This window comes from Bos javanicus, chromosome 4, assembly GCF_032452875.1.
Source record: "Bos javanicus breed banteng chromosome 4, ARS-OSU_banteng_1.0, whole genome shotgun sequence".
In the NCBI taxonomy this organism is placed as follows: Eukaryota; Metazoa; Chordata; class Mammalia; order Artiodactyla; family Bovidae; genus Bos; species Bos javanicus.
In genome coordinates this window covers 95,795,512-95,822,299 of record NC_083871.1, presented here as the reverse complement: position 1 = coordinate 95,822,299, position 26,788 = coordinate 95,795,512, and the positions used below count along the sequence as shown (strand labels likewise).

The 26,788-nt window shown below is 37.0% G+C and overlaps 1 protein-coding gene across 6 annotated transcripts in view; it reads right to left on the bottom strand.

The window, feature by feature from the left end:
• Nucleotides 1–395: 395 nt before the first annotated feature.
• MKLN1 (muskelin 1) overlaps nucleotides 396–26,788 on the bottom strand; it is a 392,081-nt gene continuing 365,688 nt past the window's right edge. For 5 of the 6 annotated variants that reach the window (XM_061415397.1, XM_061415396.1, XM_061415394.1 and 2 more), the window contains 3 exons: nucleotides 25,443–25,545; nucleotides 15,484–15,538; nucleotides 396–10,128 (listed from right to left, as the gene is read on the bottom strand). In XM_061415397.1, coding sequence (XP_061271381.1) covers nucleotides 10,007–10,128; nucleotides 15,484–15,538; nucleotides 25,443–25,545 — 280 coding nt within the window. In that variant the 3' untranslated portion in view covers nucleotides 396–10,006. The remainder of the gene's footprint in view (nucleotides 10,129–15,483; nucleotides 15,539–25,442; nucleotides 25,546–26,788) is intronic. The other variant, XM_061415395.1, reaches the window with a different exon arrangement.

Sequence of the window (26,788 nt, the reverse complement as noted above, 5' to 3'; positions counted from 1 at the left end):
TTAATTTTCAGTTCAGTTTTTTTTCCTTCTAGTTCCTAACTTGTACAAGCATGCCCCCACTTAAAGAAAACCTGGGAAACCCAAGCCCAGATTTACAAAACGGATAAAGTAGGACTGGTCATTAACAGGAGACGAAGAAAACACCATTTTATGAAGTCACTTACCAGTGCTCTTTAGGAAACTTCCCCTAGAAACTCAGTAAGATCCACCAGAGCGTCATTTCAACACTGCCTCAAAGAAAACAAGGTCTTCTACAGTGTATATAATTTGCCTGAATAAAACTCACCTGTTTGAGGGAAAATATTAACTTTGTAAAAGTATTTACAAAGTATGTAGGTATTTCAAAAGTTGACTTCAAAACAAGTTTTACCAAATACAAGAAATAGCTTGTAGTGTCCATATATAACTTTTTATTAAGAAAATGAACAAAATACATTCTTTCTCCATATGTACATTACATACAACGTAATTCTACAACTGCGACTGTTCAGCAGATCATCTATTTATTCACAAAGCAGTGTTAACACATTCACCAAACCTGGGATCAGAACATTACTCATACTAAGAAAGAAAACAAAACCCTAAAAAGTCCATACTGATAGGGCAAAAGTGAGATAAAACAGAGGATCATGAGCGGGGTGAGGAAGATTACAGAGCACACTCAACAGAGCCCAGCAATGTAGAACACTAATGATGTCAGAGGATACCTGATGCCCCCAAAATGTTTCTGTTTAAACATTCTAGCTGGCCCATGCCAGGGGTTCCAGACCTATCTCATGATCTCCACTACAGGATCCGTGTTGCTACAGAAGAGGAGAGTAAAGGCCAAGAGGTAGGACCCTGAAATGTTGTAGTTTCTTCCTTCATACATTAAGAAAAGGACTCTCATGAAATACAAAGCTCCTAAATCTTAGCTGATAACCAGAGAAATACATATTTGGAGAGATAGTTGCTAAGCATGGTAAGGGAAATCTTGTGTCGAGGACTCCTTATTTATATACTTATGTTCATCTCTTTTCTTTTGCTTTGCTCTTCTCTGCTTTTCCCTTGGCCTTTGAAAAGTACCTTATCCTTCTTAGGTGTGAGTTTAATTATATTAAAACAAAGTCCATCTAAACAGAAAGCTCTTTGTTATGAATATGCTCCAAATGTCTGTAACGGTACATAAAGTGTTTTAAAATTCAAATTAATCTTAGAGATAAAATTTCAAATGACCTGAACAAGGCAGCTCCCTATATAGCTTTTGGGTAGTATCTTATATCTATAGTTTAGGCTTAAAAATTACATTTCAACAATTATTTTCAGATGGTTTATCTAAAAAGGATAATGTTTTAAAGGAAAAATGCTTGTGGACAATGGAATGGCTGTGTCAAGATTTTTTATTTTTTTCCTGGTCTTTACCATGTAGGGTAACAGAAGTAAAGTAAAATGAGTAAGTCTCAACAGTTAAATAAGAGTGGCTTTCCTTCTTCACATTCTGTAATTTTCTAAATTTCTATGATAAACATAATAATACAAAACCAATAAATGTTATTATTTAAAAGTCCCATTAGAGATGTTTAACACTCTTCAACTTTCAGATGAGCTGGCTGCTCTAACACCATGTTTCCAGTCTGGGAGATGTTCTAACAGAGAGAAGGAACTATCCACAGCGTCAATAAGCAGATCCAGAAAGACAGATTCTACTGGCTGTGGATGAGCTGCACCTTTCTGCTCAACCTAATCTGCAGTCCAACTTTGGTTCTGAGGATCTAGCTCTATCTTTATCTAAATGGATCTTAATTTCTGGCCAAGAGATACTTCTAATTTCTAAGAGTTGACAAAAAAAAAAACTCTAACATCTTTCCCAAGCTGCATTCATAACCCCCCCAACCTCCCATCTTTTCCATTGAAAAGGTGGAATATTGTTTGTTGCCAAGACCAACACAAGAAAAGGAGGCCCTAAGTTTTCCTATACTCTTCTTCTGAGGCTGCAGACTCAGCTGTGGGAAGAAATCTCATTATAAACAAAAACCTATTTCCATAAAAGAATCTGCTCACAGAAAAATGTCTCTTTACAGTTTCTAAACTGAGCTATATGGAAAATTAATACTATATTATTTAATTTGTTCACTTCAAAAGATATTTTATGACAAGTCAGAAAAGCAAGCTGTCTTAAAGAATAACACAATCACAGTGTATCTTGGTTAGGCTAAATGTAATGCTTAAGAAAGTGAGTCCACTTTTATTTCTCTAAATGTGTGGTTTACAATTGAGGGAAAAATTGTTTTAAAACTGGTTACCAAAATCATTTTTCTGGGAAAGGAAAAAAAAAATCTCAAAAAGGAGACTACATACATGACTGTTAAAAACATAGCTTATCCACAGAAGATTGCTCACATTTAAACTTTTAGACTTTGATATTCTACTATCAAATTTGAGGTTTATAGCTAATGTGTATGTGTAAATCGTATCTGACTCTGAGAGCCCATGGACTATACAGGCCATGGAATTCTCCAGGCCAGAACACTGTGGAGTGGGTAGCCTATCCCTTCTTTAGGGGATCTTCCAGATCCAGGAATCAAACCAGCGTCTCCAGAAAAGCCAAGTGAATTTAAGCTAAGTCTTTATAAAGGTGCAAGTATCCTAAGACTTTTAAAGTACACAATTTAAAAAATGTTCAGTTCAGTTCAGTCGCTCAGTCGTGTCCGACTCTTTGTGACCCCATGAATCGCAGCATGCCAGGCCTCCCTGTCCATCACCAACTCCTGGAGTTCACTCAGACTCATGTCCATCATTCTGTCCTGTTTCCCCCCCTTTTACCTTAAGAAGGTAAACACAGCCAACTACAAGGCAACATGCTGAAACAGTCACTTGCCAAAATCTGATCTCCTTTGCTGCAAAATGAATTTACAGAGCTCTGCCAGTTACCGTGGAATTAAACTCATTCTAGCTACTTTCTCTAATGCAGTCACTTCACAGATGGGGAGGAAACCTAAAGAACAAACCAAAATTATTAAGTACTCCTAATGCCAAGCCCAGAACTCATTTACTTCCTGGCAAAGTTGAATAAACAGAGACTTTCTAGAGTATGTATAATTTATTTATTTTAAAACACGGAAACTAAACTGATATCAGTTCAATTCTGTATGGGTTAGAAGTTAAGCATGAAATGATAATTTTCTTCCTAAAGGGCTAGAAAATGAATGCCAACCACATGACACTAGCTGAACTGTAACAAAGGTTTTCTTGAGATTTGTTAACAAAAGGAGAGAAATTAAGCTCAAAATTGGCTACTTGAGTAACTCCTTAATCATGCACAAAGGCCTGTTCAGTACATCACACAGTGTTTTTCCTTTCTGCCAATTAATTTTGCATTCATTAAGCACTGAATGAAACTGAAGAATGACGATCTTTTCGGGTTGGTATTCGCGTGGCAGACAGCTCAGATATCCAGACTAACTGCTGTGAATGCTAGCATCCCAGATGGTACAGAGCTGTGTGCAGCAACAGCTTAAACTTGATAAAAAAACAAGTTCCCTGGGAGCCCCCAAAATTTGTGTGTTAAAATGTTTTATTGCTGGTTTTTCCTCTGGATCCTTATCAAGGAACTGGCTGTATATAAGAAACTGCTCACCTAGTTTAAGATCTAGAGCCCATTATAACTGGATTTTCTGTTTCAAGATCTGCATCAGCTATTTGGGACAGCGAGAAAAGCAACTAACCAAGAAATGCTGCTTTCTAAAGACTGTTCAGAATAACGAGCTTTGATCCCTTTTGACAGGCTTCTTCTCAGCACTGCAATAGATTAATTTATGGTTAGAAACGAAGAACTTTCTTTCTCATTTAGATCTGTGGACCTTCAAATCCATGGGCAAAAAGCTCCTAGTTTTCCTTCTCTAACAAACCCTCAAATCTCCTATATAGATCTGTTCCTGAAGTTCAATACTTTCAAGTGAAAATGCCAAACAGTCAAAACAGGACATTACATATAACTGTTTAATAGTTCATCAAAACTGTTTCAACAGCAGATAAAAAGAAAGAGAAGACAAAGTAGTTCATAATTCCAAGTGATACAACTGGTCTATTTCCTTACTCAACATTTCCCCCTTTATTGTTGCTAACCCTGTGGCTCTCAGGTAATATCCACGTAACACTGTGTTTACAATAAAGCTAGGCAGTGTTTGAGGACACCACAGTACGTATTTGGAAGTCTTACTTCCAGAGAATGGCTACTGTGGAAGATAAACTAGAATTACCCTTTGATTTTCAGGTTTTTACGTTATGAATTGAACTGGAGTTCAAGATCTGTAACTTCAGAGTTCTAAGAGAAAAAAAAAATACGGATTCCCACAAAGGCATCTCTGTGTTCTACGAGAAAATCTGGTTTACTATCATTTCTAATGGCTCCTTAGGTTAAGGGCTGTAAATCTACTGTCAGAGAATTTACAGGATTTATCACTGGCAATGACTGGGTAGGATTTAGCTATTTAAAATTTGAGCTAAATTCACATTCTTTGTTGTTGTTGTTGTTGTTATTCTTTTGGGCCATGTGGTATGGCTTATGGAATCTTAGTTCCTTGACTAGGGATCAAACCCAGGGCCTTGGCAGTGAAAATGTGGTGTCCTAACCACTGGACCACCAGGGAATTCACTAAATTTACATACTTAAGGGGAAGAGACATTTATAAGACTGTACTACACTTTTAAAAATTTATTTTTTTTTTTGGTCACACCAAGAGGCACGTGGGATCTTAGTTCCCTGACCAAGGATCGAATCTGCACCCTCTGCATTGGAAGCACGGAAGCTTAAACATTAGACCACCAGGGAAGTCCCTGTACTATTTTAAGAAAAAAAAAAAAAAAAAGAATACCAATCATTTCATGGCAATTAAAGCTATTCCTGATATTCACTTATCTCAGAAATTGAAAGTCAATTCTTAACACAAAATTCAACTTTAGCAGAAAATCAGTGCTACTCAGGGGAGGTAAGAATAGGGAACTGAAAGTTACTCAGTGTCCGACTCTGCAACCCCATGGACTATACCATGGAATTCTCCAGGCCAGAATACTGGAGTGGGTAGCCTTTCCCTTCTCCAAAGGATCTTCCCAACCCAGGGATCGAACCCAGGTCTCCAGCATTGCCAGCTGAGCCACAAGGGAGGCCAGCTGAGCCACAAGGGAGGCCCAAGACCTCTGGAGTGGGTAGCCTATCCCTTCTCCAGGGGATCTTCCCGATCCAGGAGTCGAACTGGGGTCTCCTGCATTGCAGGTAGATTCTTTACCAGCTGAGCTACCAGGGAGGCTCTAAGAATAGGGGGAAAGAGGCAAAGAAATACAAAGACAACAGGCAAATGAAAATTCTGGTGATGTGCTAAATTCCATGAGCTCTGCTATGAAACTTGCACCTCATCTATAGTATAACTATACTTCTTAGTGCCAGGCAAAGCAACACTGGCTCTTCATTTAAAGAATGCTATAAGCTATAAGCCATATTACTATCCCCCAAATGAAAATGATTCAAGCACTTTTATAGCAGTGTCTGAACATTATAAATTCTTTAATAACATATGATTTTAAATTTCACTAATCTATTGTCATTATCAAGGATAAAAGAGCATGTTTGCTTCAGAATGATTTTGAAAACCCAGGAAGTCTAGGGCTGAAAAAGCCCCAAATAAAATTATAATTGCTAAGAAAAATAATGGAAGCATAATTCATAGTATTTGGGGGATAGGAAGAAATCAAGGTTTAAAAATTATGTATAAATAAAATCTCTTAAGACAGCATTTTTTTTTTAATAAAAAGAGCATTTAGTGAAGAAATCAATAACTGTAGTTATGAGTTCTCCCTGTCAAAACAAACAGTGCTGACTGATATCATCAGCTGATCTAGCTGGCTCCTAATTATTTCAACAAACATCAAAATTTCCACCTTCAACTGAATTACCTCCAGATTAGAAGTTTGGGGCACCCATATCATTTCAGCATTAATACAAACCACAGGGAGATATAGGCCATAGTCAAAAATCGCAAAAGAATAATGCTATTTGACTAATAAGGAATACAAAAAATTTGAGTGAAAGAACCTGAAGACCTAATCTACAACTACTGTTATATACAGACTCTATGACTACTCCTCTAGTAACTATGAACTTTTTCTAAGAAGCCTGTGTACCTCAGATTAAGGATTATCTTAAGAATTTAAAACTTAATTAAAGTTCAGGCTAGAATTTCTGCAAAAGTTTGAAACTGCATGTGCTAAGTCGCTTCAATCGTGTCCAACTCTTTGCAATCCTATGGATTGTAGCCCTCCAGGCTCCTCTGTCCATGGGATTCTCCAGGCAAGAATACTGGAGTGGGTTGCCATTTCCTTCTCCAGGGGATCTTCCGAACCCAGGGACTGAACCTGCATCTCTTGTGTCTCCTGCATTGCAGGCAGATTCTTTACCACTGAGTGACTGGGGTATGAACGTGTATTTTTTGAGAGGGAAAAAAAAAAGATTACAAAGGGTATATTTTTTAATAGCTTGATGATGTTTAAAGTACACATTGTATGATCCTCTCCCATAGAAATCATTTCAAACCGTAATTCTCAAGTGCTTTGTAACACCCAACCAGCTAAAGAGGTAGCACGACATTCAGCTAGGAAATAATCAAACGCCCCACAGTTACCTAATGAATTTCATCTTGTGTTAAGAATAATTATAGGGTAACTCCTTACATGACACTGAGTTTAATTCAGAAAACAAAATCAGAACCACACTGCTTTATAAGTGCTTTTGAGCCATTAAGTATCATTCACAATCTAGCACTGTGTCTCAAACTAGTTTCTGTTTATAAATTAGATTTTACAACTGTTTTATTATCTGAAACTCTATTAATGTATCTCTAAATAGCACTTTTAAGGCAGATGTGAAGAGATCCACTAGAAAGATAAGTTGGCAAATCATTTATGTTCAAGACATATTTCACTGATGAATGTAGTTTTATAATCTTAAAACACTGAGCTCTAAACACAACATGCTTTTCTGTGATAAATCAGTGTATTAACTTTCTAATGTTTTCTATCAGTTTTAAAGAAAACCAGGTCTAGAAGACAATCTTGCTAAAGGTTAATACTGTCAGCTTTAGCACAGAGCGAGGCACCCAAGTCTCAATTCCTTTGCTTCACAGGAGGCCAATACATGTGAATTATTCAGGTTGGCCACATGAGGTCTCTGTCATTCCACAAGATCCAAGTGCATTTTGGAAGTATCTTACAAATCAGATAATTAATTTATCACGAGGTACAAGCACTGAAGATAGTGTTAGAGCCTAGTCTATTTCTAGTTTATTATTCTGGAATAATATATTCCAGTGGAAAAAGGAGAAATGGGGATGAGGCTGAAGTCAGGGGTAAGGAAACTGAGCAAACTGTACTCCACTAACGAACGCATCTAGCACCAGGGTGTCTCAATGGGGGCTCACTAAGCTAGGATAAAAGGATTTTTAAGTAGTAAAGCATAGATATTTGGCTACTTGAACAATGTATATAAATACCAAATTAAATTGTATACTACTAGAATACTTGGAAATACATGTAGCTTTTCACTAAATATATAAACAAGTTACACATCAGGGTTCAGATGTCAAAAGTGAGCAGAGTGTCAATCTTGGTGGGTATAATGAAGCCCTACATTCTCCTGCAATCATTACCAGCACTGCCCCAGGGTACAAATTCTGATTTACCTAGTCAATAACTTCCTAAATACAGTCTATGTCACTTAAGCAACACTAAATGGTTTGCTATGACTCAATCCTATTTTAACACGTTAGTGATAAATATATATAGAAGTGAAAAAAAGAGAAAAGGTTTCACTTAAAGTGAGGAAAGATGAAATTAGAACAAGAGTATTTAGAAAACAATCAGTAGAAAGTCAGTTAGGGAAAAAAATAAAAGCAAACAAAATAACTGAGTCCAAGAACTAAGTTTCCTTCAAATACGGAACCTAAAGAACTACAGGAAAAAAAATGGCCAAAAAAAAGCGGGGGGCGGGGCGGGGGGAACCACCATAATAAAGTAACTATCCTCAAATTAAAATAAATAAATAAATAAAAAAAATAAATGGTGGAGGGGAGCAGAATTTCATTTGGTTACTGTCTTTAAAAGTGCCAGAAATCACAGTGAGTAAAACTAGAGCTTTTAAATTTAGAAATTCTTTCCAAGTTCTTTCCTATCAACTCACTGATTTGTACTTGATTCCTCAAAAAGACTTCACTAGATTATAATATGAACAATAATGTTTTATGTTCTTGACTGTCACTTAGGGAAATCTTTTAAGGAACTGTATAAGTAGTAAGTAGATTCTACTTGCTCACCTGTAAAGTCAATGGGTTATTCTGCAGCTACATAGTTCGGTACTTCCTGAATTATGTACTGTATCTTTCATAAATCTAATTGTTTTATAAATCACTACTGATTGCTTTGGAATGCTTGAAAAGCCAAGGACTCCAAGATTCAAGGCTAGGAGTAGGAGAGATATATTTCTATCCATCTCCAAAAGATGAGAAATCATGCAATAATGACTAACTGAAGAGGGATCTCAAAGTCTCATTCTTATACATGAGACTCTTCAAGAGTGCAAATCAATTTCTTCTTTGGTGAGGCCTAACCTTGCTACTTGGGACATACTAAATTCTCTGAAGGCATTCACTTGGAAGAGCCATCGGACTGGTAGACATTTATTATACTCAGTCTGCTTTAAGTCTGGTAGATATCAGTTGCATACAGCATACTTCTTGGCCAGGTTTAAGTTTCCTATGCCACATTCCACAGCACCTCATGGAATACAAGCCTCCAATCTTCACAACAAAAGGAACTGTGGAACTGCCTTTCTTCTAAATAAAAAAATATTTGCACCATTATTTTTCTTTTTCTCTATTAAAAAAAGCCTGGTCTATGTGTTATATGAAATGCCTGTCAGTTGTAGTCCACTGGACTACAAACCATTATTCTTTAAAATATCAGTATATAGAAGCAGACGTAGGGAGCTAATGTGTATGGAAATAACGCAGCTCTGGAACCCATTCTCCCAAATGGAAACGCTATAAACAGATAGCATTTGTAGGAAGAAACTGACAGCATACAGAAGAAACTGAAGCCCTGGCCCTGAATAGCTCTGCCAGGGGAAGGAGTCCTTTTCTTCCAGAACAGTATCAATGAATGTACCAGTTGCAACCAGAATCCTCCTGCTGGTAATTTTGAGAATGGCCCTTAAAGGTTCTGAAGTATATTCTCTCCTCGGTTTAAGGTTTCTGTGACTCAAAGTTTTGTAATAATCACTACAAAATGTATCATTATAGGAATACTATATACCAATCTTAGATAAGTACGTGGATCAATCTCAGGTTTTGCCTTTTAGTTCTATGACAAGGAGCCCTCTGTCCCTCCTACTGTGTAATACAAGACTCTAGTCAACAAAGACACATATATCACTTAAACATACAGCAACTGCCCTACAGAACTATATACTGTTAAGAATGAAGTACAGAGGTAACAGATGATATAAATCACTTACAAGCAGTTGGGTGATGTAAGGTAAAGTGAAATGGGAAGAAAAGAAAAAGAAAGAAAGGGCAAAACAAGCCAACAACAAAATCCCAATCCTTGTAGCACTGAGTCCGTGAACACGGCTTACTTGTCCCAATTTTAGAAAAATGAAATAAAAATCAGAAAAGGGTATACTGCCTGATTATTTTTTTCTTTTATACTCATGAATTCTTAAAAGTTAAAGTAAGAAAAAATATATATTTAATGGAAAGTATATACCAATTTCACTTTATTAGCCTAATTTAGGAATGGGATGAGGACGACGGGGTCAAGGTCAGGTGTGAAGGAAGAGGGTTAAAACTTGTGACAGCAAAGATCCCTTCAAAACTCTGGTGCAGTCCTCAGTCACTGCAGCCTAACTGTCAGTCAACAGAGCTGAAATCCAGAATACCAAAAGCAGACTCCTGTGCTCCAGTTCTGTCCAGAGACTCTTCAGTCACAGTGTGATGAGGTCCACCAGGTTGCCTTTAGGAGGAGTCATGCTGTCAGGAAAGAAATTTACTAAGGTGTCAAAGAGCTGAGTTCTTTGAGCATAGGTGTGATCCACGTCCGAAAAGCCTGGTGAAAGAGAGATAATAAAGAAACTCATCCACTGTGTTTAACGCTCTACACATAACAGTAAAGCTAGTTGACAAAAGCAGCAACGTATAATGGAAAAATCAAAACCAAATCAGGCTTTGAAACTGGAGAGCAATGGGCTCTGATTCCAGTTCTGCGACACAGCAATGGTATGATCTTACGTAAAGTAAGCAGCCTTTCTACAACTGTTTCCTCAGCTACAAATCTGTGATAATCCTGTTTATGTCATAACCTTTACAGTACAGATTAAGTGCACTTATCTGAATACCACCCAGCAGAATGATTAGTATTTTAGTAACTAATATTGATTTCTCTTCCTTTCTTTGTAAGCATTTTCCTCTTCTAGTCCACTGAGGAATTTTCATCTCTTTTCTTTTTAATGTTTTTGGCCACTAAAACTGTTTTGATAATAAAAATCTAATAAAAATTAAAGGGGTCTTTAGAAAGCAGTGGGCTTCCCTTGTAGCTCAGTCAGTAAAGAATCTGCCTGCAGTGCAGGAGACCTGGGTCCGTTCCCTGGGTCGGGAAGATCCTCTGGAGAAGGAAATGGCAACCCACTTCAGCATTCTTGCCCGGAAAATCCCACAGACAGAGGAGCCTGGTGGGCTGCAGTCCATGGGGTCACAAAGAGTTGGGCGTGACTGTGCGACTGACACTTACACTTACTTAGAAATCAGTATAAAATCATTATGCCACTGAGAGCTGGAAGAAGTCTCAAAGAACTGAGTGAAAATTCAGATAGTCCAGAAGAATGTCCTCCCAGAGGATGGAAGCAACATTTTTAATTGGAGGGTTATTGCTTTACAATATTGTGTTGGTTTCTGCCGTACAACAAGAAGCATCAGCTGGAACTATACGTGTATCTCCTCCCTCTTGTGCTTCCTGCCCCCACCCCCATCCCAGCCTCTAGGTCAGCACAGAGCACTGAGCTGGGCTCCCTGTGCCATACAGCAGCTTCCCAGTGTTTCACACATTGCACTGCATATATGTCAATGCTATCCTCTCAATTTATCCCACCCTCTCGTGGCATGTCCACAGGTCTGCTCTCTAAATCTACGTCTCTATTCTTGCACTGCAAATAGGTTTATCAGTACTATTTTTCAAGATTCCATATATGTGTATTAATATATGATAATTGTTTTTCTCTTTCTGACTTACTCCATTACTTTTTGAGTACCTCCTCGCTTTCTGGCACAGTAGGATCTCCAAGCTTATCTTTACACAGCTTTGGAATCTATCATTTTCCCTAACAGCTCTAATTTCTTTTAGTGGCAAATGATTTTTACAAACCAAGATCAGTGGTGCTGTTTCTAGGACTTATATATATGTACACATATAATACACATATCTCTTTTAAAAAGAATAAAATTATTATTCCATGCTTTTACTGCTAATATTTTTTAAGGAACCTCACGGGATTCTTCCTTTCCTTATTTCATTCCATATTTATATCTCCTTTCTCCTACTAGGGAAACCATCTCTCTCAGCAATATCATCATATGTATTCATTTGCTCAACCTAAAACACATACAAAAGAAGTTCCAGAATTACTATACCCAAATCAGTACCAGCAAAATTCAAGATTTCCTTGCTTTTGCTATCTTTAGAATATACTTCACTGAGAGTATACAGTTTAAGCTGTACTTAAAAGACTTAATTCTCTTTTTTCCCCTATTGTCTGATTATGTCACAAATTTGATAAACATGTTTGTTTCTGTTCACATTCAACTTCAGGGCATTTACCACCTTTGTTTTATTTGTAAAAATGTTGTGGTATAAAAAAATGTTGTGGTATATTGTATTTTTAAGAGAGGACATTGATTCTGTGGTAGTAATTATAATATCATTTTCATGAGATCAAATGATGTAGGAGGGAAGGAAATAAACACTGAGTCTCCTACTACCTGCTGGGTTCTTCATGTATGACCACATTTCACTGTCACAAAAATCATATGAAGCAGTTACCATAAACTCCAATTTCAAATGAGACACTTGAGAGAGATTCAGTCATTCAATAACGTATCACAGTTGGAAAGGAAAGAGAATGGAGTGTGAATCCATGTCTGTCTAACTCTAAAGCTCATTTATTTATTTTTATCAAGTATTTGAGTACTTATTAAATAGAAAACCTATCTTTTATTTTTATTCACCATTTACCAATAAGGAACGTGAAATTTACACTATCATTAGATGAATGGTTAAATTATGGTAGATCCCTATTATGGGACATTGTGTATCACTTACAAATACAATAAATCTAGTATAGTTTCACATAAGCATCTCCAAGCCACATTGTTAAATTTTAAAGAGTTATGTGGAGAATACACATTTTTATATTACATAATAAATAGAACCAGAACACATAAAACCAAACATCTGTATGTGTGTGTGTACACGTATACAGTTGATCCTCATTATTCACAGATTTCATATTGTGCGTTTGTCTACCTGCTAAATTTGTAATCCCTAAATCGGTATTGTGCCACTTTTGTGGTCAATCACAGACAGTGATTGGCACCAAGTGGCAAAAAAATCTCAGCGGCCACATGTAAATATACGTTCTCAACTGAGGTCAAACTAGTTAGTGCCCTGCCCATTTGTTTCCCCTCTCAGACTATAAACAAGTGCTCTTCTCACCATCTACTTGGTGTCATGTTCTTCGCAGTTTGTGTTTTCTGTTGGTGACTTCACTGCTTAAAATGGCCCCCAAGTGAGGTGCTGAAGTGATGGCTAGTGTTCCTAAGTGCAAGAAGGCTGTGATGTGCTTTATGAAGAAAATACACATTAGATAAGCTTTGCTCAGGGTGAGATACAGTGCCACTGGCATGAGTTCAATGTTAATGAATCAACAACATAAATATGTAAGTAAGGTATGTTCCTGCTGTAACAAAACAACATTATATATTAATTAGTTGAAAAAATTCTGTGACAAGAGGCTTGCAGGACCCTAACTCTGGTATTTTCCATAGGAGCAATGGGTCAGTATTAAACAAATTCAGGGTTACAGGTAACTGTATAGAATATTATTGTGAATTGTGGGAATCAACTCTATCTGTATGCCTGTGTGTAAAGATCTGCCAAATGCAAGTGGTCACACTTGAAGGAAGGAGACAGAGATTGAGGGAAGTTGTTCAAAGACAACCTGAATATTAAAAAAAAAAAACAAAACCCTTTAAAATGTGTGGGGCACCAGGAAACTCAGCAACGGGATCATTACTACATAAATGGTAGTGACAGGACAAAAAGGCTGTACTGATTTTAACTTTCATGTTCTTAAAACATACCTTGCTGAAAATATGCTTTTAAAATTAGCTAAAAGTCAGAAGTCAAGCTTCAAAGTGTCCACAGCCATAGCCACAGCAGCCTAAGCCAAAGAACCTCGAAGTTTATTTTTCTCCGAAGTCAGTCATTTTTCAAAACTAAGACAATGCCAGCAGTTTGTAAACCATTTTCCATCTTTCTAAATTTTTAAATTACAAATAATATTAGCAAATAATTTTTAATTCTAAGAGGTTAAGATAAACTGGATGAATTCTGAAGAAGTCAGAAATTTTAGTTGAGCCAATTTTGGGGGAAACATAATTTAGAAAATGAAATAGTTATTTATACATGAAAAGTGTACACATCCATACATTAAAAAAAATAACCCACTAGATTTAAATTCTAAGTGGAGTGAAGGTAAATCAATCAGAAAATGAACGAGAAGAACTAGGAACTCTAAATAGGCCTGAAACCTTATGAAAAAGACTTTTTAAAACAAATGTCAAATTTCTCCTTATGAAAATTGGCATATAGCCTGAATTTACTCCTTATTCAAATTCACCAATGTTACAAAGCTTACATTTATAAGGCAGGTAACAGAAGTGGTACTCTAAATAGAATACTTACTAAGCATTTCATTTTGCTGTTTTCAAGAATACTTAATTCTCTTAACAACCTGAGGTCACTACTCTGCTTACCTCCATTTTACAGATGAAGAAGTTAATGATTAATGATTAGAAAGGTGACTTGTTCAAAGTCATTTTTAAAATTAGCAAGTGGCAAAGCTGATATCTAAACCTAGACTCTGACCCTTAACCAGTATACTACACTCTTCCCTCTTAACTACTACATTGCTTCCCTTCAGACAAGGTAGGAAACAAAACTCCACAGAACATTTCCCTTTTTGTATTTATTTCTGTTGTGTCTGTACTGATCTCAGTCTATCTAGATAAGGTCTGTTTAGAATCCAAGTAAGACAAACTGTTCCTGACAAAATATATTAGCTGACAGTGAATAGAGCAAAGAAAAGAGTTAAGCTAAAGGTAAAATATTTGCTGACAACAGTTTAATATATTTAAATGACTGCCAAGAAATTCTTGTTCTAAAGGCTAAATATAAGTCAGCCAGAGACATTTTAGTGCTATCCACCATTAAAATAAAAATAATGGCTCTGGGCTGCGGTATCCATACATAACAAGGCACACATTCACTCAAACTGAATATCTATGTGCCAGGCTCCCAGTTTTCTATCACTAAATCCATTTCAAAAGATAAAATTCAAAAGGGCATGAAGTTTCTAAAATAATGCCTATAACTAGACTCTATCTCAGGGTTGAGACTCCTAACAACCTGAATACACTTAAAAAAATTTTTTTAAACTAGTTTGTTTACTTATGGCTGTGCTGGGTCTTTGTTGCTGTGCGTGTGTGGGTCTTCTCTAGTTGGGCGAGCCAGGGCTACTCTTCACTGCAGTGCACAGGCTTCTGCTTGCGGTAGCTTCTCGTCGTAGAGTGAGGGTTCGAGAGTGCGGACCCAGCAGTTGTGGTGCGTGGGCTTAGCTGCCCCGTAGCATGTGGAATCTTCCTGGACCAGGGATCGAATCCATGTCCCTTGCATTGCAAGGCAGATTCTTAACCACTGGACCTCCAGGGAATTCCTTCTTAAATAGCCTTTCAGTGTGTGGAATGGTGGTAAACAATTATGTAAATTTTTAGAAGAACCTTCTGAAGTTACGTTTTATAGCGGTCCTCTCGCTCTGTGGTGGAATGTTAACTCATGGTAAGTATATCAGTAATACAGTCTGCATTCCAAAACAATGGTACACAAACTATTTGACCAGGCTTCTGTGCCGTCTATTTGCATAATAACCCAGCGACTGGTATATCAGGAACTGCAAGCTGACCCATGAACTGGGAACTGATGCCAGTTATCAAGAATTTTTTGCATGTTACTTTGAGATCTGTTTCATTTGTTTGGATGACATCTCATCTAATGTTTCATTTTGAAGAAATCAAAATCAAACCTCCCCAATGCTAGGGCATATGGCCAGGTAAAGTACACTGCAATACTTACCTAAAGCTGTGAAATCTGAACCAGATTTAAATAGAGCTGAAGCTAGGAGCTGAAACTGTGGGGAAAAAAGAAAGCAAATTAGCTTAGCTAGGTAGTACAGTGCCAGTCACTCAGTCGTGTCCAACTCTTTGCGACCCCATGGACTGTAGCCTGCCAGGCTCCTCCAACCCATGGGTTTTCCTAGGCAATGATACTGGAGTAAGTTGCCATTTCCTTCTCCAAGCTAGGTAAGCACACTGGAGAAAAAAAATTCCTATAATTTCAACCATTTAGTTACTGGATGTCTGTCCATATGTATTGCTTGGGTCTATTTACCAAACAGAAAGACTGAAGGCGGGAGAAGGGGACAACAGAGGATGCGATTGTTGGATGGCATCACCAACTCAATGGACATGAGCTTGAGTAAGCTCTGAGAGTTGTTGATGGACAGGGAAGCCCAGCATGCTACAGTCCATGGGGTTACAAAGAGTCGGACACGACTGAGCGACTGAACTGAACCAAACTGATTCACCACCAAATAGCGGAAAGAAGAACATCGTATTTAGATTAAAGAACATGCTAATTTTTTTTACTGGACTCTCATCATTTTTCAAAATACTAGACTAAGTCCTGGAATTATTTTATTTTAAAAATATATTAAAGTATATACTTGTTAAGGAACAATTTAGTCCCTAGTACTGTGTTCAGTCGTGTCTGATTCTGTTGGAATCCCCTGGACTGCAGCCCACCAGGCTCCTAAGGAACAAGAGGTCAACTGAAATAAAAAATTACTGCTACTATGTGATCCAACAATTTCACTCCTGAGTACATATATCCAAAGAAACTGAAAACATTAATTTGAAAAGATACATACACTCTGATGTTTCATAGTACCATTATTTACAATAGCCTGATATGGAAGCAACCTAACTGTCCATCAACAGATGCATGGATAAAAATGTGGTATGTATACACACATCCACACCCACAACCCCCTACACACTGGAATACTACTCAGCAATAAAAAAGAACAAAATTCTGCCATTTGCAACAACATGGATGGATCTGGAAGGTGTTATGCTAAGTGAAATAAGTCAGACAGAGAACAATAAATACTGGATGTCAACATTTACATATAGAAACTAAAAAATAAAAGAATGAATAAAACAAAAGAGAAACGGACTCACAAACAGAACAAACTAGTGATTACCAATGGGAACATAGAAAGGGTAGGGGCAAAACAAGGGTAAGATTAAGAGGTACAAACTACTATATATAAAAAACTAGACACAAAGATATATTAAACAGTACAGGGAATATAGCCAGTATCTAACAATAAATTTAAATGGAGCATAATCTGTAAAAATACTGAATCACTATGTTATACATCTGAAACTAATATAATATTATAAATCAACTATACTTTGATTACGGAAAAGGCAATGGCACCCCACTCCAGTACTTTTGCCTAGAAAATCCCATGGACAGAGGAGCCTGGTAGGCTGCAGTCCATGGGGTCGCTAGAGTCAGACACGACTGAGCGACTTCACTTTCACTTTTCACTTTCATGCATTGGAGAAGGAAATGGCAACCCACTCCAGTGTTCTTGCCTGGAGAATCCCAGGGACGGGAAGCCTGGTGGGCTGCCGTCTTTGGGGTTGCACAGAGTCGGACACGACTGAAGCGACTGAGTAGCAGCAGCAGCATACTTTGATTAAAAGAAAAAGAAAATTACTTATTTGGGAATCTATCATAGAGAGATTGATGCCCAAAATACAGTTACTGAACTTTAGGGATGGCTTATACATAATATAAATTACAACTTAGACTGGTATTCCATGGTATGTATAATTGTAGTGTTATATAATTATATAATTTTAAAGGTTCAAAGTGAAAAAATGTTGTAAGTGTTGATTAGATTCTCAGATTAGTTAGTCAGTTTAAATCAGACAATGTAGCTGAATGACGACAAAATAAAATAAGACAAAACTATTGCATCGGGGTACTTTAACAAATTGGTAAAGAAAAATTTAGGCTTCCCTGGTGTCTCGGACGGTAAAGAATCTGCCTGCAGTGCAGGAGACTTGGGTTTGATGCCTGGGTTGGGAAGATCCCTTGGAGGAGGGCATGGCAACCCACTCCAGTATTCTTGCCTTGGAGAATCCCTAAGGGCAGAGGAGCCTGGTGGACTACAGTCCATGGGGTTCAGAGTCAGACATGACTGAGTGACTAAGCACATAAGAGAAAAATTTAGGAGAACTATTTATATTTATCTTGAATGAGGATCCTGGAAAACAGGTCAGGTAAAAGTCAAATAAACAGAATCTCAACAGAGTTACTTGACACTTTGCAAAGCTTGAGCCACTGATGCCACTGATTCTTCAGGATGAATTTCACACACTTGTAGCCTTTAAAATTTCGGTATCAGTCACCTGATTAATCATCCTTTGAATGTAAGAAACTGGACAAATAATCCAGAAGCAACTAAGCAAGAGTTAGAGGGGGAGTTCAGTTCAGTTCAGTCGCTCAGTCGTGTCCGACTCTTTGCGACCCCATGAATTACAGCACGCCAGGCCTCCCTGTCCATCACCAACTCCCGGAGTTCACTCAGACTCATGTCCATCGAGTCAGTGATGCCATCCAGCCATTTCATCCTCTGTTGTCCCCTTCTCCTCCTGCCCCCAATCCCTCCCAGCATCAGAGTCTTTTCCAATGAGTCAACTCTTCGCATGAGGTGGCCAAAGAACTGGAGTTTCAGCTTCAGCATCATTCCCTCCAAAGAAATCCCAGGGCTCATCTCCTTCAGAATGGACTGGTTGGATCTCCTTGCAGTCCAAGGGACTCTCAAGAGTCTTCTCCAACACCACAGTTCAAAAGCATCAATTCTTCGGCACTCAGCCTTCTTCACAGTCCAACTCCCACATCCATACATGACCACAGGAAATACCATAGCCTTGACTAGACGGACCTTTGTTGGCAAAGGAATGTCTCTGCTTTTGAATATGCTATCTAGGTTGGTCATAACTTTCCTTCCAAGGAGTAAGCATCTTTTAATTTCATGGCTGCAGTCACCATCTGCAGTGATTTTGGAGCCCAAAGAAATAAAGTCTGACACTGTTTCCACTGTTTCCCCATAAAGGCGTATAAAAGGACGAGTTAAAAATATATGAAACTTCTTCATATATTTTGGATGTCAGTATTCTGTCAGACATATCTACTACAAATATTATCTGGTCTGTGCCTTATCTATTTTTTTTTTACTGCACCGTTAAGCTTCTGGGATCTGAGTTCCCTCAGCCAGGGATCGAACCCAGGTGCTCTACCGTGAAAGTGGAAAGTCCCAACCACTGGACCACCAGGGAATTCCCTTCTCTCTCTCTCTCTTTAAAAAAAATTTTTGATAATGTCTTTTAATGAGTAGAAACTTTAATTGTGTTGAAGTTCAATTTGTCAAATTTTCTCTTTATGATTAGTGCCTTTTACGTCATATCCAAGAAAGCTTTGCTTATCCCAAGGTGGTGAAGATAATCTGTTTTCTTCTTAAGGATGGACTATTTTGGGTTTTATATTTAGATCCATAATCCATCTTAATTTTTGTGTTAAGAGTGAAACAGGGGTTGAGATATCCATCTATTTAGCATAATTTGTTAAAAAGACTTTCTTTTCCCTATTGAACTTGGTGTTTGGTTAAAAAAAAAAAAAATCAACTGACTGCATGAGTCTATTTCTGAATTCTATTCTGTTCTTTTGATCTATTTCTCTATCCTTAAGACAATACCATACCCCCGTGATTACTATGGCTCTATACAGAGCCCTGAAATCAGGTAGTAAGTATGAGACCTCCAACCTTTTTTTTCAAGATTCTTTTAGCTAGTCCAGAGTCTTCACATTTCCACTGAATTTTAGAATAAGTTGGGATACTGACAGAAACTGCAGTAACCAATTTGGGGAGAATGGGCATCTCAACACTTTTACAGTCTTTCAAACCATGTGATTTATTTCTCCATTTATTCAGGTGTTGTTTAATTTCTTTTAATAACTTACTTCTGTATATTTGATTATGATATTAATACAAAAATTTTAAATTTAAAATTTTCTTTTTTTTTTTTAAAGCAAGGAAAATGACTTTATTTGGAAAGCCATCTGACCAAGAAGATGGCAGGTTAGCACCTCAAAATACTCATCTTATCAGGGTCTGGATGCCAGGTTCTTTTTTATAGATAAGAGAGAAAAAAGCAATGAGGAACTAAAGTGAAAAGGCAGAATAGAGAGAGAGTAAATATTTCATTTTCTAAGTGCTCATTGCTAGTATAAAATTGGAACTGCTTTTTAATTCTATTGGCCTTGTATTCTGTAACCTTGTTGAATTCAATTATCTTAGTATATCTTTTGTAGATTGCATGATGTTTTCTATGTACACAATAATGTCATCTAAAGATGCAAATGGTTTTACTTGCTCCTTTTAAATCTATATGCTGCTTCTTTCTTTTTCTTATGGCACTAGCTAGTACTTCTGGCACAATGCTGAATAGAGGTGTTGACAGCAGACATCTTTTCCTTGTCATAATCTTAACGGAAAGGGTTTAACGTTTTATAATGAAGCATGGCACTAGCTGTATATTTTTCATAGATGCCCTTTATGAGACTTATGATATTTTTTTTATTCCCAGTTTAAGAATTTTTATAATGAATGGGTTTTGCATTCTGTCAGATGCTTTCTTCACTTATTGAGATGATCTATGGTTTTCCTCTTTCATTCTGCCAACGTGGTGAAATACAGTGACAGATTTTTAAAAGTTAAAACAACCTTGTACTCTAGCATAAACCCCCTCTTGGCCATCGTGCACTAGCTTTTTCATATTGCTGGATTCAAGTGGCTAAAACGTTCTTAAGAATTTTGTATCTAAATTTACAAGGGGTATTGGTTTGCAATATTTCTTTGCTTCTAATGTCTCTTTTGAGTTTTCATACCAGAGTTAAGCTGCTTCCCAAAAGGATTTAGAAACTGTTTTGTCTTCTTCTGATATCTAAGAATCTATACCAAACTGGCATTTTTTCTTCCTTAAAGTGTTGATAGAATTTACTGATATAACCATCTAGCCCTAGGATTTCCTCTTTTGGAAAGTTTTCAATTATAAATTCAACCTCTAATTGATATGGAGTTCCTTAATATTTTCTAATTCTTCTTGTTTTTGTAAGTTGTATCTTTAAAGAAATTTGTTCATTTCATCAAGTTGTTGAATTTGTTGACAAGTTGTTTATAATATTTCTGTAATATGCTTTTATTGTACAGAGGCTTGTAATGATTTCCCCTTTTCATCTGTGATGTTGATAATCTGTGTTTTCATTTTTTCTTTTCTTGATAAGTCTTGCTAGAGATTGACTAATTTTAGCTACTTTTTCAAAGAACCAACCTTTCACTTTTTACATTTTTTTATTATTTCCCATTTTACTAATTTCCTATATTCTAAATACTTATTTGGGATTAATTTGTTCCTCTTTTCTAACTTCAAAGATAAACTTCATAGGCTCTATGTAGATGTGGGGGTGGGGGGAGAAAACTGTTATTTTCGCTATTCAATTAAATAAGTAGCGCTGATATGTACTGGCCTACAGTTTTAACAGGTACCAAGTAGTAGTATACAATCTGAATAAAGTCAGACCTCTCCCTGCAACTCCAGACTTGAATATCCAACTATCACCTCAACATCTCAAGTAGGCTATTTCATAGGCATCCCGAACTGAACACATGAAAAATTAAACTCCCAATTCCAGTCAGAAGTCTCCACCTTCTCATTTCATCTGACAGTAACTCTACCCTTTAGTTTTTCAGGCTCAATACTCTAGAGTCATTTCTTTCAACCCTGCATCCAATCATTAAATTTCGTTGGTTCAACCTTTAAAATATATTGAGAATCAAAGCTATTTTACTCATCATTTCTATCACTACTATTTTGGTCTGAGCAATCTAATCCCCCTTGCTTAGATTTATACACCTCCCTCAGAGCTCTCTTTGCCTCCATCTGTGTTCCTTCTTAGTCTATTTTCAATACAGTAATCAGTGTGACCTAATTAACACATAAAGCAGATTATATCACGCCTCTGCATGCACAATACCCTGATCTGGCTCCCTATTCAGTGTAAAAACCAAAGTTCTAACAATGACTTACAAAGTTATTTGTAATCTGTTCTGCCAATAGCTGCTCTTACCTGTCTGACCTCACCTCTAATTACTCTTTCTCCTTACCTCTCTATTCCAGCCACAAGGGATGTCTCCTTGATATTCTAAACTAAGCCAAATAGTCTCATCCCAAGGTCTTTGTTCTAGCCTTCCTTTTGCTAGGAATTACCTTCCCCAAATTATCTACTTAGATCACTCCCTCATAATTCTTCAACTTTCTGTGCACATCTGATTTCTAAATGAGGTCTACTATGATTACTCTATTTAATAGCCGCAACTGTCCAATTCTTACCCTTTATATTTTTAATTGTTTAACTTTCCTATAATCCTTATCAAATTCTAATGCACCATATTTGTTTATTTAATATGTTTATTGTTCCTCCCCACTAGCTTGTAAGTATCTCCTGGGCAAAAGTATCTTGTTTGGTTCACTGGTGTCTCTCTTATGCCTGGCATACTGTAGAGACTCTACACATCTGTTAAATAAATGACACCAGTACTTCAGAAGCTCAGTAGAAAGATAATTAATACAAAACGTGCAAAACTGCCTGAAAACTTGTTTTTCTCGTTTCTTCTTATTATAGAACTCTCTCTAAAAATGGTAGAATCAGTTTTAGGCAACCTTTTCTTGGCCCTTTTCTAGAAAAAATAATGTAATTTTCATAAACATTATTATAATCTCATCACCAATTTAGAATCCACATTCTGGAGACTGAAGAAAGCAAAGAACCATTATTTGGTACATAGTTGACAGTCTACCAGCAGTTCCCCACTAACAGGCACAATGATGATCCAAAAAAGGGGGAGAAAAATCTAAAAACCATTTTTGAAAGTGAAAGTCACTCAGTCATGTCCAACTCTTTGCGACCCCATGGAGTATACAGTCCATGGAATTCTCTAGCCCAGAATACTGGAGTGGGTAGCCTTTCCTCTCTCCAGGAGACCTTCCCAACTCAGGAATTGAACCTAGGTCTCTTGCATTGCAGGTGGATTCTTTACCAGCTGAGCCACCAGGGAAGCCCAAGAATACTGGAGTGGGTAGCCTATCCCTTCCTTCTCCAGTGGATCTTCCCAACCCAGGAATCGAACTGGGGTCTCTAGCACTGCAGGAGTATTTTTTACCAACTGAACTATCAGGGAAGCCAATTGATGATAAAATCATTTAACATTTTGTAAAACATACACAGAAAACAAAACCAAGCTACTACAGAAAATGAACAGCAGTATAGGCCTTTTTCAATAAGGGGAATGATTTCTTACAAGGAAAAGCGAAGACCTATATGCCCCACTAACAAATACTGTAAGTACATATACATACTGGAGCTGTCACCAAGGGACTTCTTTCTCCAAATAAAATCTGGTCACACATTTTTAAACAAAATAATAAACTTACAGATCAGCAATTCTCAATGTTTTAGATGTGTTTTCAGTTTTCCATTATAAAAGAGCAGACAGAGAAGAATCCTCGAGTGTGGGTATGGTTTTGAAAAAGTTTCTAAAGTGATTCTGATGCTGACACATACATGAATAACAAGAATAACATCCCTTTTTCCTAACTTCTACTCAACAACTCAAAGCTTTTAAGAAATAGAATGGAAGTCTGTGGCATACAAAATCATAATTTGATAGTCTTCAGGAAAAGAGAAACTCACCATCAAAATTCTTAATATGACTATTTGAACTTGAGATACCTTCCTGTCCTGGTTTTTCCCATTAGCTTAGCTTTAAGAACAAACTGTCTGTTTTCTTTGGCCTACTTGCAGCTCACACAGCTGAAATTATTTACTTCATAGTATTTTGGTTTGGTTTGGTTTGGTTTGAAAAAATAGGAGAAAAATGAATGTTCCCAGATTATAGCCATTTTAGACAGACTATGGTGAAAACACAAGAAAATCCATTTATCTCTCAAACACACAAGTCTAACAAAATGAACAATAATGCACTTTTCCCAACTATCTTCAGCTTATTAATATAATCCATAACAGATTATTCTAAATATATTCTGCTACTTGGCAAAATCATGATTGTTGTTGTAGCTAAATTATGCCTGACTCTTTGCAACCTCACAGACTGCAGCACGTCAGGCTTCCCTGTCCTCCACCATCTCCCAGAGTTTGTTCAAATTCAAGTCCATTGAGTCAGTGATGCTATTTAACCATCTCATCCTCTGCCTCCCTCTTCTCCTTTTGCCTTCAGTCTCTCCAAGCATTAGGGGATTTTCCAATAAGTTGCCTCTTTACATCAGGTGGTCAAATTATTGGAGCTGCAGATTCAGTATCAGTCCTTCCAATGAATATTCCGGGTTGACTTCCCTTAGGATTGACTGGTTTGATCTCCGTGCAATCTAAGGGACTCTCAAGAGTGTTCTCCAACACCACAATTCGAAAGTGTAATTTCTTCAGCACTCAGCCTTCTTTATGGTCCAACTCTCATATCTGGACATGACTAGGGAAAAACCATAGCTTTGACTATATGGACCTTTGCTGGCAAAGTGATGTCTCTGCTTTTTAATACCCTGTCTAGGTTGGCCATAGCTTTCTTCCAAGGAGCAAGAGGCTTTTAATTTCATGGCTGCAGTCACTGCACTGACTTTGGAGCCCAAGAAAATAAAATCTGTCACTGCTTCCACTTTTTCCCCTTCTGCTTGCCATGAAGTGTTGGGAGTAGATGCCATCATCTTTCTTCAGGGGGTTTTAAATTATGTTTTGCTGATCCTCCACCTACTGAACGGCTATAACCAATACTGAGGAAGAGAACTGGGGCTTATTCTCATTGTAGGCAACTATGAAAGAATATTTTTTTGTTTTGGTGCCAAGAACAGGCAGGCTCTTCTGTTTGAAAGTACAATGAATCTGGTGCCTGAAAGTTATTCAACACTAAATCTGAAATCTGTGTCAATGCTGAACAGAGAAAAACACTGTATGATGTTGCTATTACAAAGCCAAAGCACTGCAACAGCTAACAGGGAAATAAGAGGAATGGAACCACATATAATCACCAATTCTGAGAGTGAAGGTAAATGGATTGCAGTTCAGATGTTGTTAGATGAAGCACGAACAAGAATAGCTGGTGAAAGGAACAAGTGACAAAAGGAGTCTTAGAAGGTAGCAGGAACAAACGTTAGTAAGACCATGAAACTCATGGCAGGTGTATTCACACAGTGGGGATAAGCAGATACACCCTAAGAATATTCTTACAAACAGTTGCTTCCGTCCCATGTTATGTATCAGAAGAGAAAACCAAAAAGTGATGATCTGTTACTAATTTCTCAAGCTTAGGGGCTACTGATAAACAAAGCTTGAGGCCTATGGTAAAACTGTAGTGCTACAACATTCATATAACTAAGTATCAAGCCAGCAAAGATGTTATTCCTACCAATCTCTTTTCACTCTCTTATATTAAAGGAGAGTTTTCCTGCTTCTTTTAAGGAATTTTGGAGTACCAACAGAAAAAGTTTATACTGAACATTACATAACTCTTAAGTAAAAGAAGCATAGAACTATGGTAGAAGTAAAATTTTCTATTTCCTTCCCAATACAAACACTAATGTCTAAGTTACAACTTCATACCTGAGAATTCTTTTCTGAATGGATCACAGGTTTCTGACTTGAATCTTACATTATTAAATAGAAATATGTCTATTCGATTTCTATTTCATCTGCTCCATACCATTTTTAAGATATTTAGTGTTATCATATATTCCTCACTTCCCTTTAAACACTCAAGAACAAAGTCAACAAATGTAAGTTAGAAACTTTTTAAAAAAAGTTCAATCTCTGAAGTTTATTATCACCTTTACCTCTTTAGTCTCTTCTGGGTCTGAATGATCCACAGTTATATAAAGATCATTTTGTAAATATTTCAGAGCACTAAGGGGATCCATTTGGGCCTTTTCTTCAAACCTAGAAAATGCAAACAAAAATAGTAATTGCTTTAGAGTTATGAAAAAGCATCAGAAATGTCTTTCAAATCTGGAGTGATACTCTGTATCTGAGGAGATATTGTGGATATCCAAAAAATCTGTGTTTAAGAATCCAGAAGTAAGAATACTGCCACTTATATAAACAGTGTACATGTGGAGCCTCTGGAAACAATGGTAACACAGGCTGTGGTGCTAGAGACTAGATAAGAACATTTCCTACCCTATTCTTAGGGACTTCCCTGGTGGCTCAGACAGTAAAGTGTCTGCCGACAATGCAGGAGACCCAGGTTCAATCCCTGGGTCGGGAAGATCTCCTGGAGAAGGAAATGGCAACCCACTCCAGTATTCTTGCCTGGAAAATCCCATGGATGGAGGAGCCTGGTAGGCTACATTCCATGGGGTTGCAAAGAGTCAGACACGACTGAGCAACTTCACTCACTCACTACCCTATTGTCAACTACTAACACAGTGGATATATCAAAAATTTTTTATAACAGAACTACAAAGCAGTCAAATGTGTTTCATAAAAAAATAAGTAGGGATAAAATAAAAATACTTTCCTAGATTTGTGTCACATACTTTCCACTGGAGGTGTTTAACAGATACTTCAGAAACCAAAATGACTATAGTTTCTTTTAATGATTAGATATTTTTAATGAGACTACTTCCACATCTCAGTAATAACAAAAACAACTGTACCAACCATTTATCAATTATTTGTGCTAGACACTGTATCAAGCATCTTATATATATCATTTCATTTATCCTCATATAACCCCTATGATGACAAGTTGATGATCATTTAAAAAGCAGAAGAGATGAAGAACTGTTACCTAGTAAATGAATTTGGCCATGCTAAAACCTAGTAAGCAGCAGAAATAGAATTAAACTCAAGTTTCTCTGATTCCAAAGCAGAAAGGAAACAATGAGTTCTCCTAAATTAAAAAGTCTGCTTCGACTATATATTTATTTAAATAATGATAATTCCTTTTGTAATAGAATTATATATGGATTTATTTCCAAAAAATTGGTATGCTTTTCAAAGTATTATACAAAAGGAAAGAAAAAATATTACATTTCATTTGGAAAAGGAAAATAGTAATGAGCCTTTCATGACTATGTTCAGCTGATGGCATCAACAATTTCCTGTGTTTAGAACTAACCTCAGTGAAAGGGTACCTGCAAGGAGGGACAAAGACTGGCAAAATATTACAGTTTTCCTG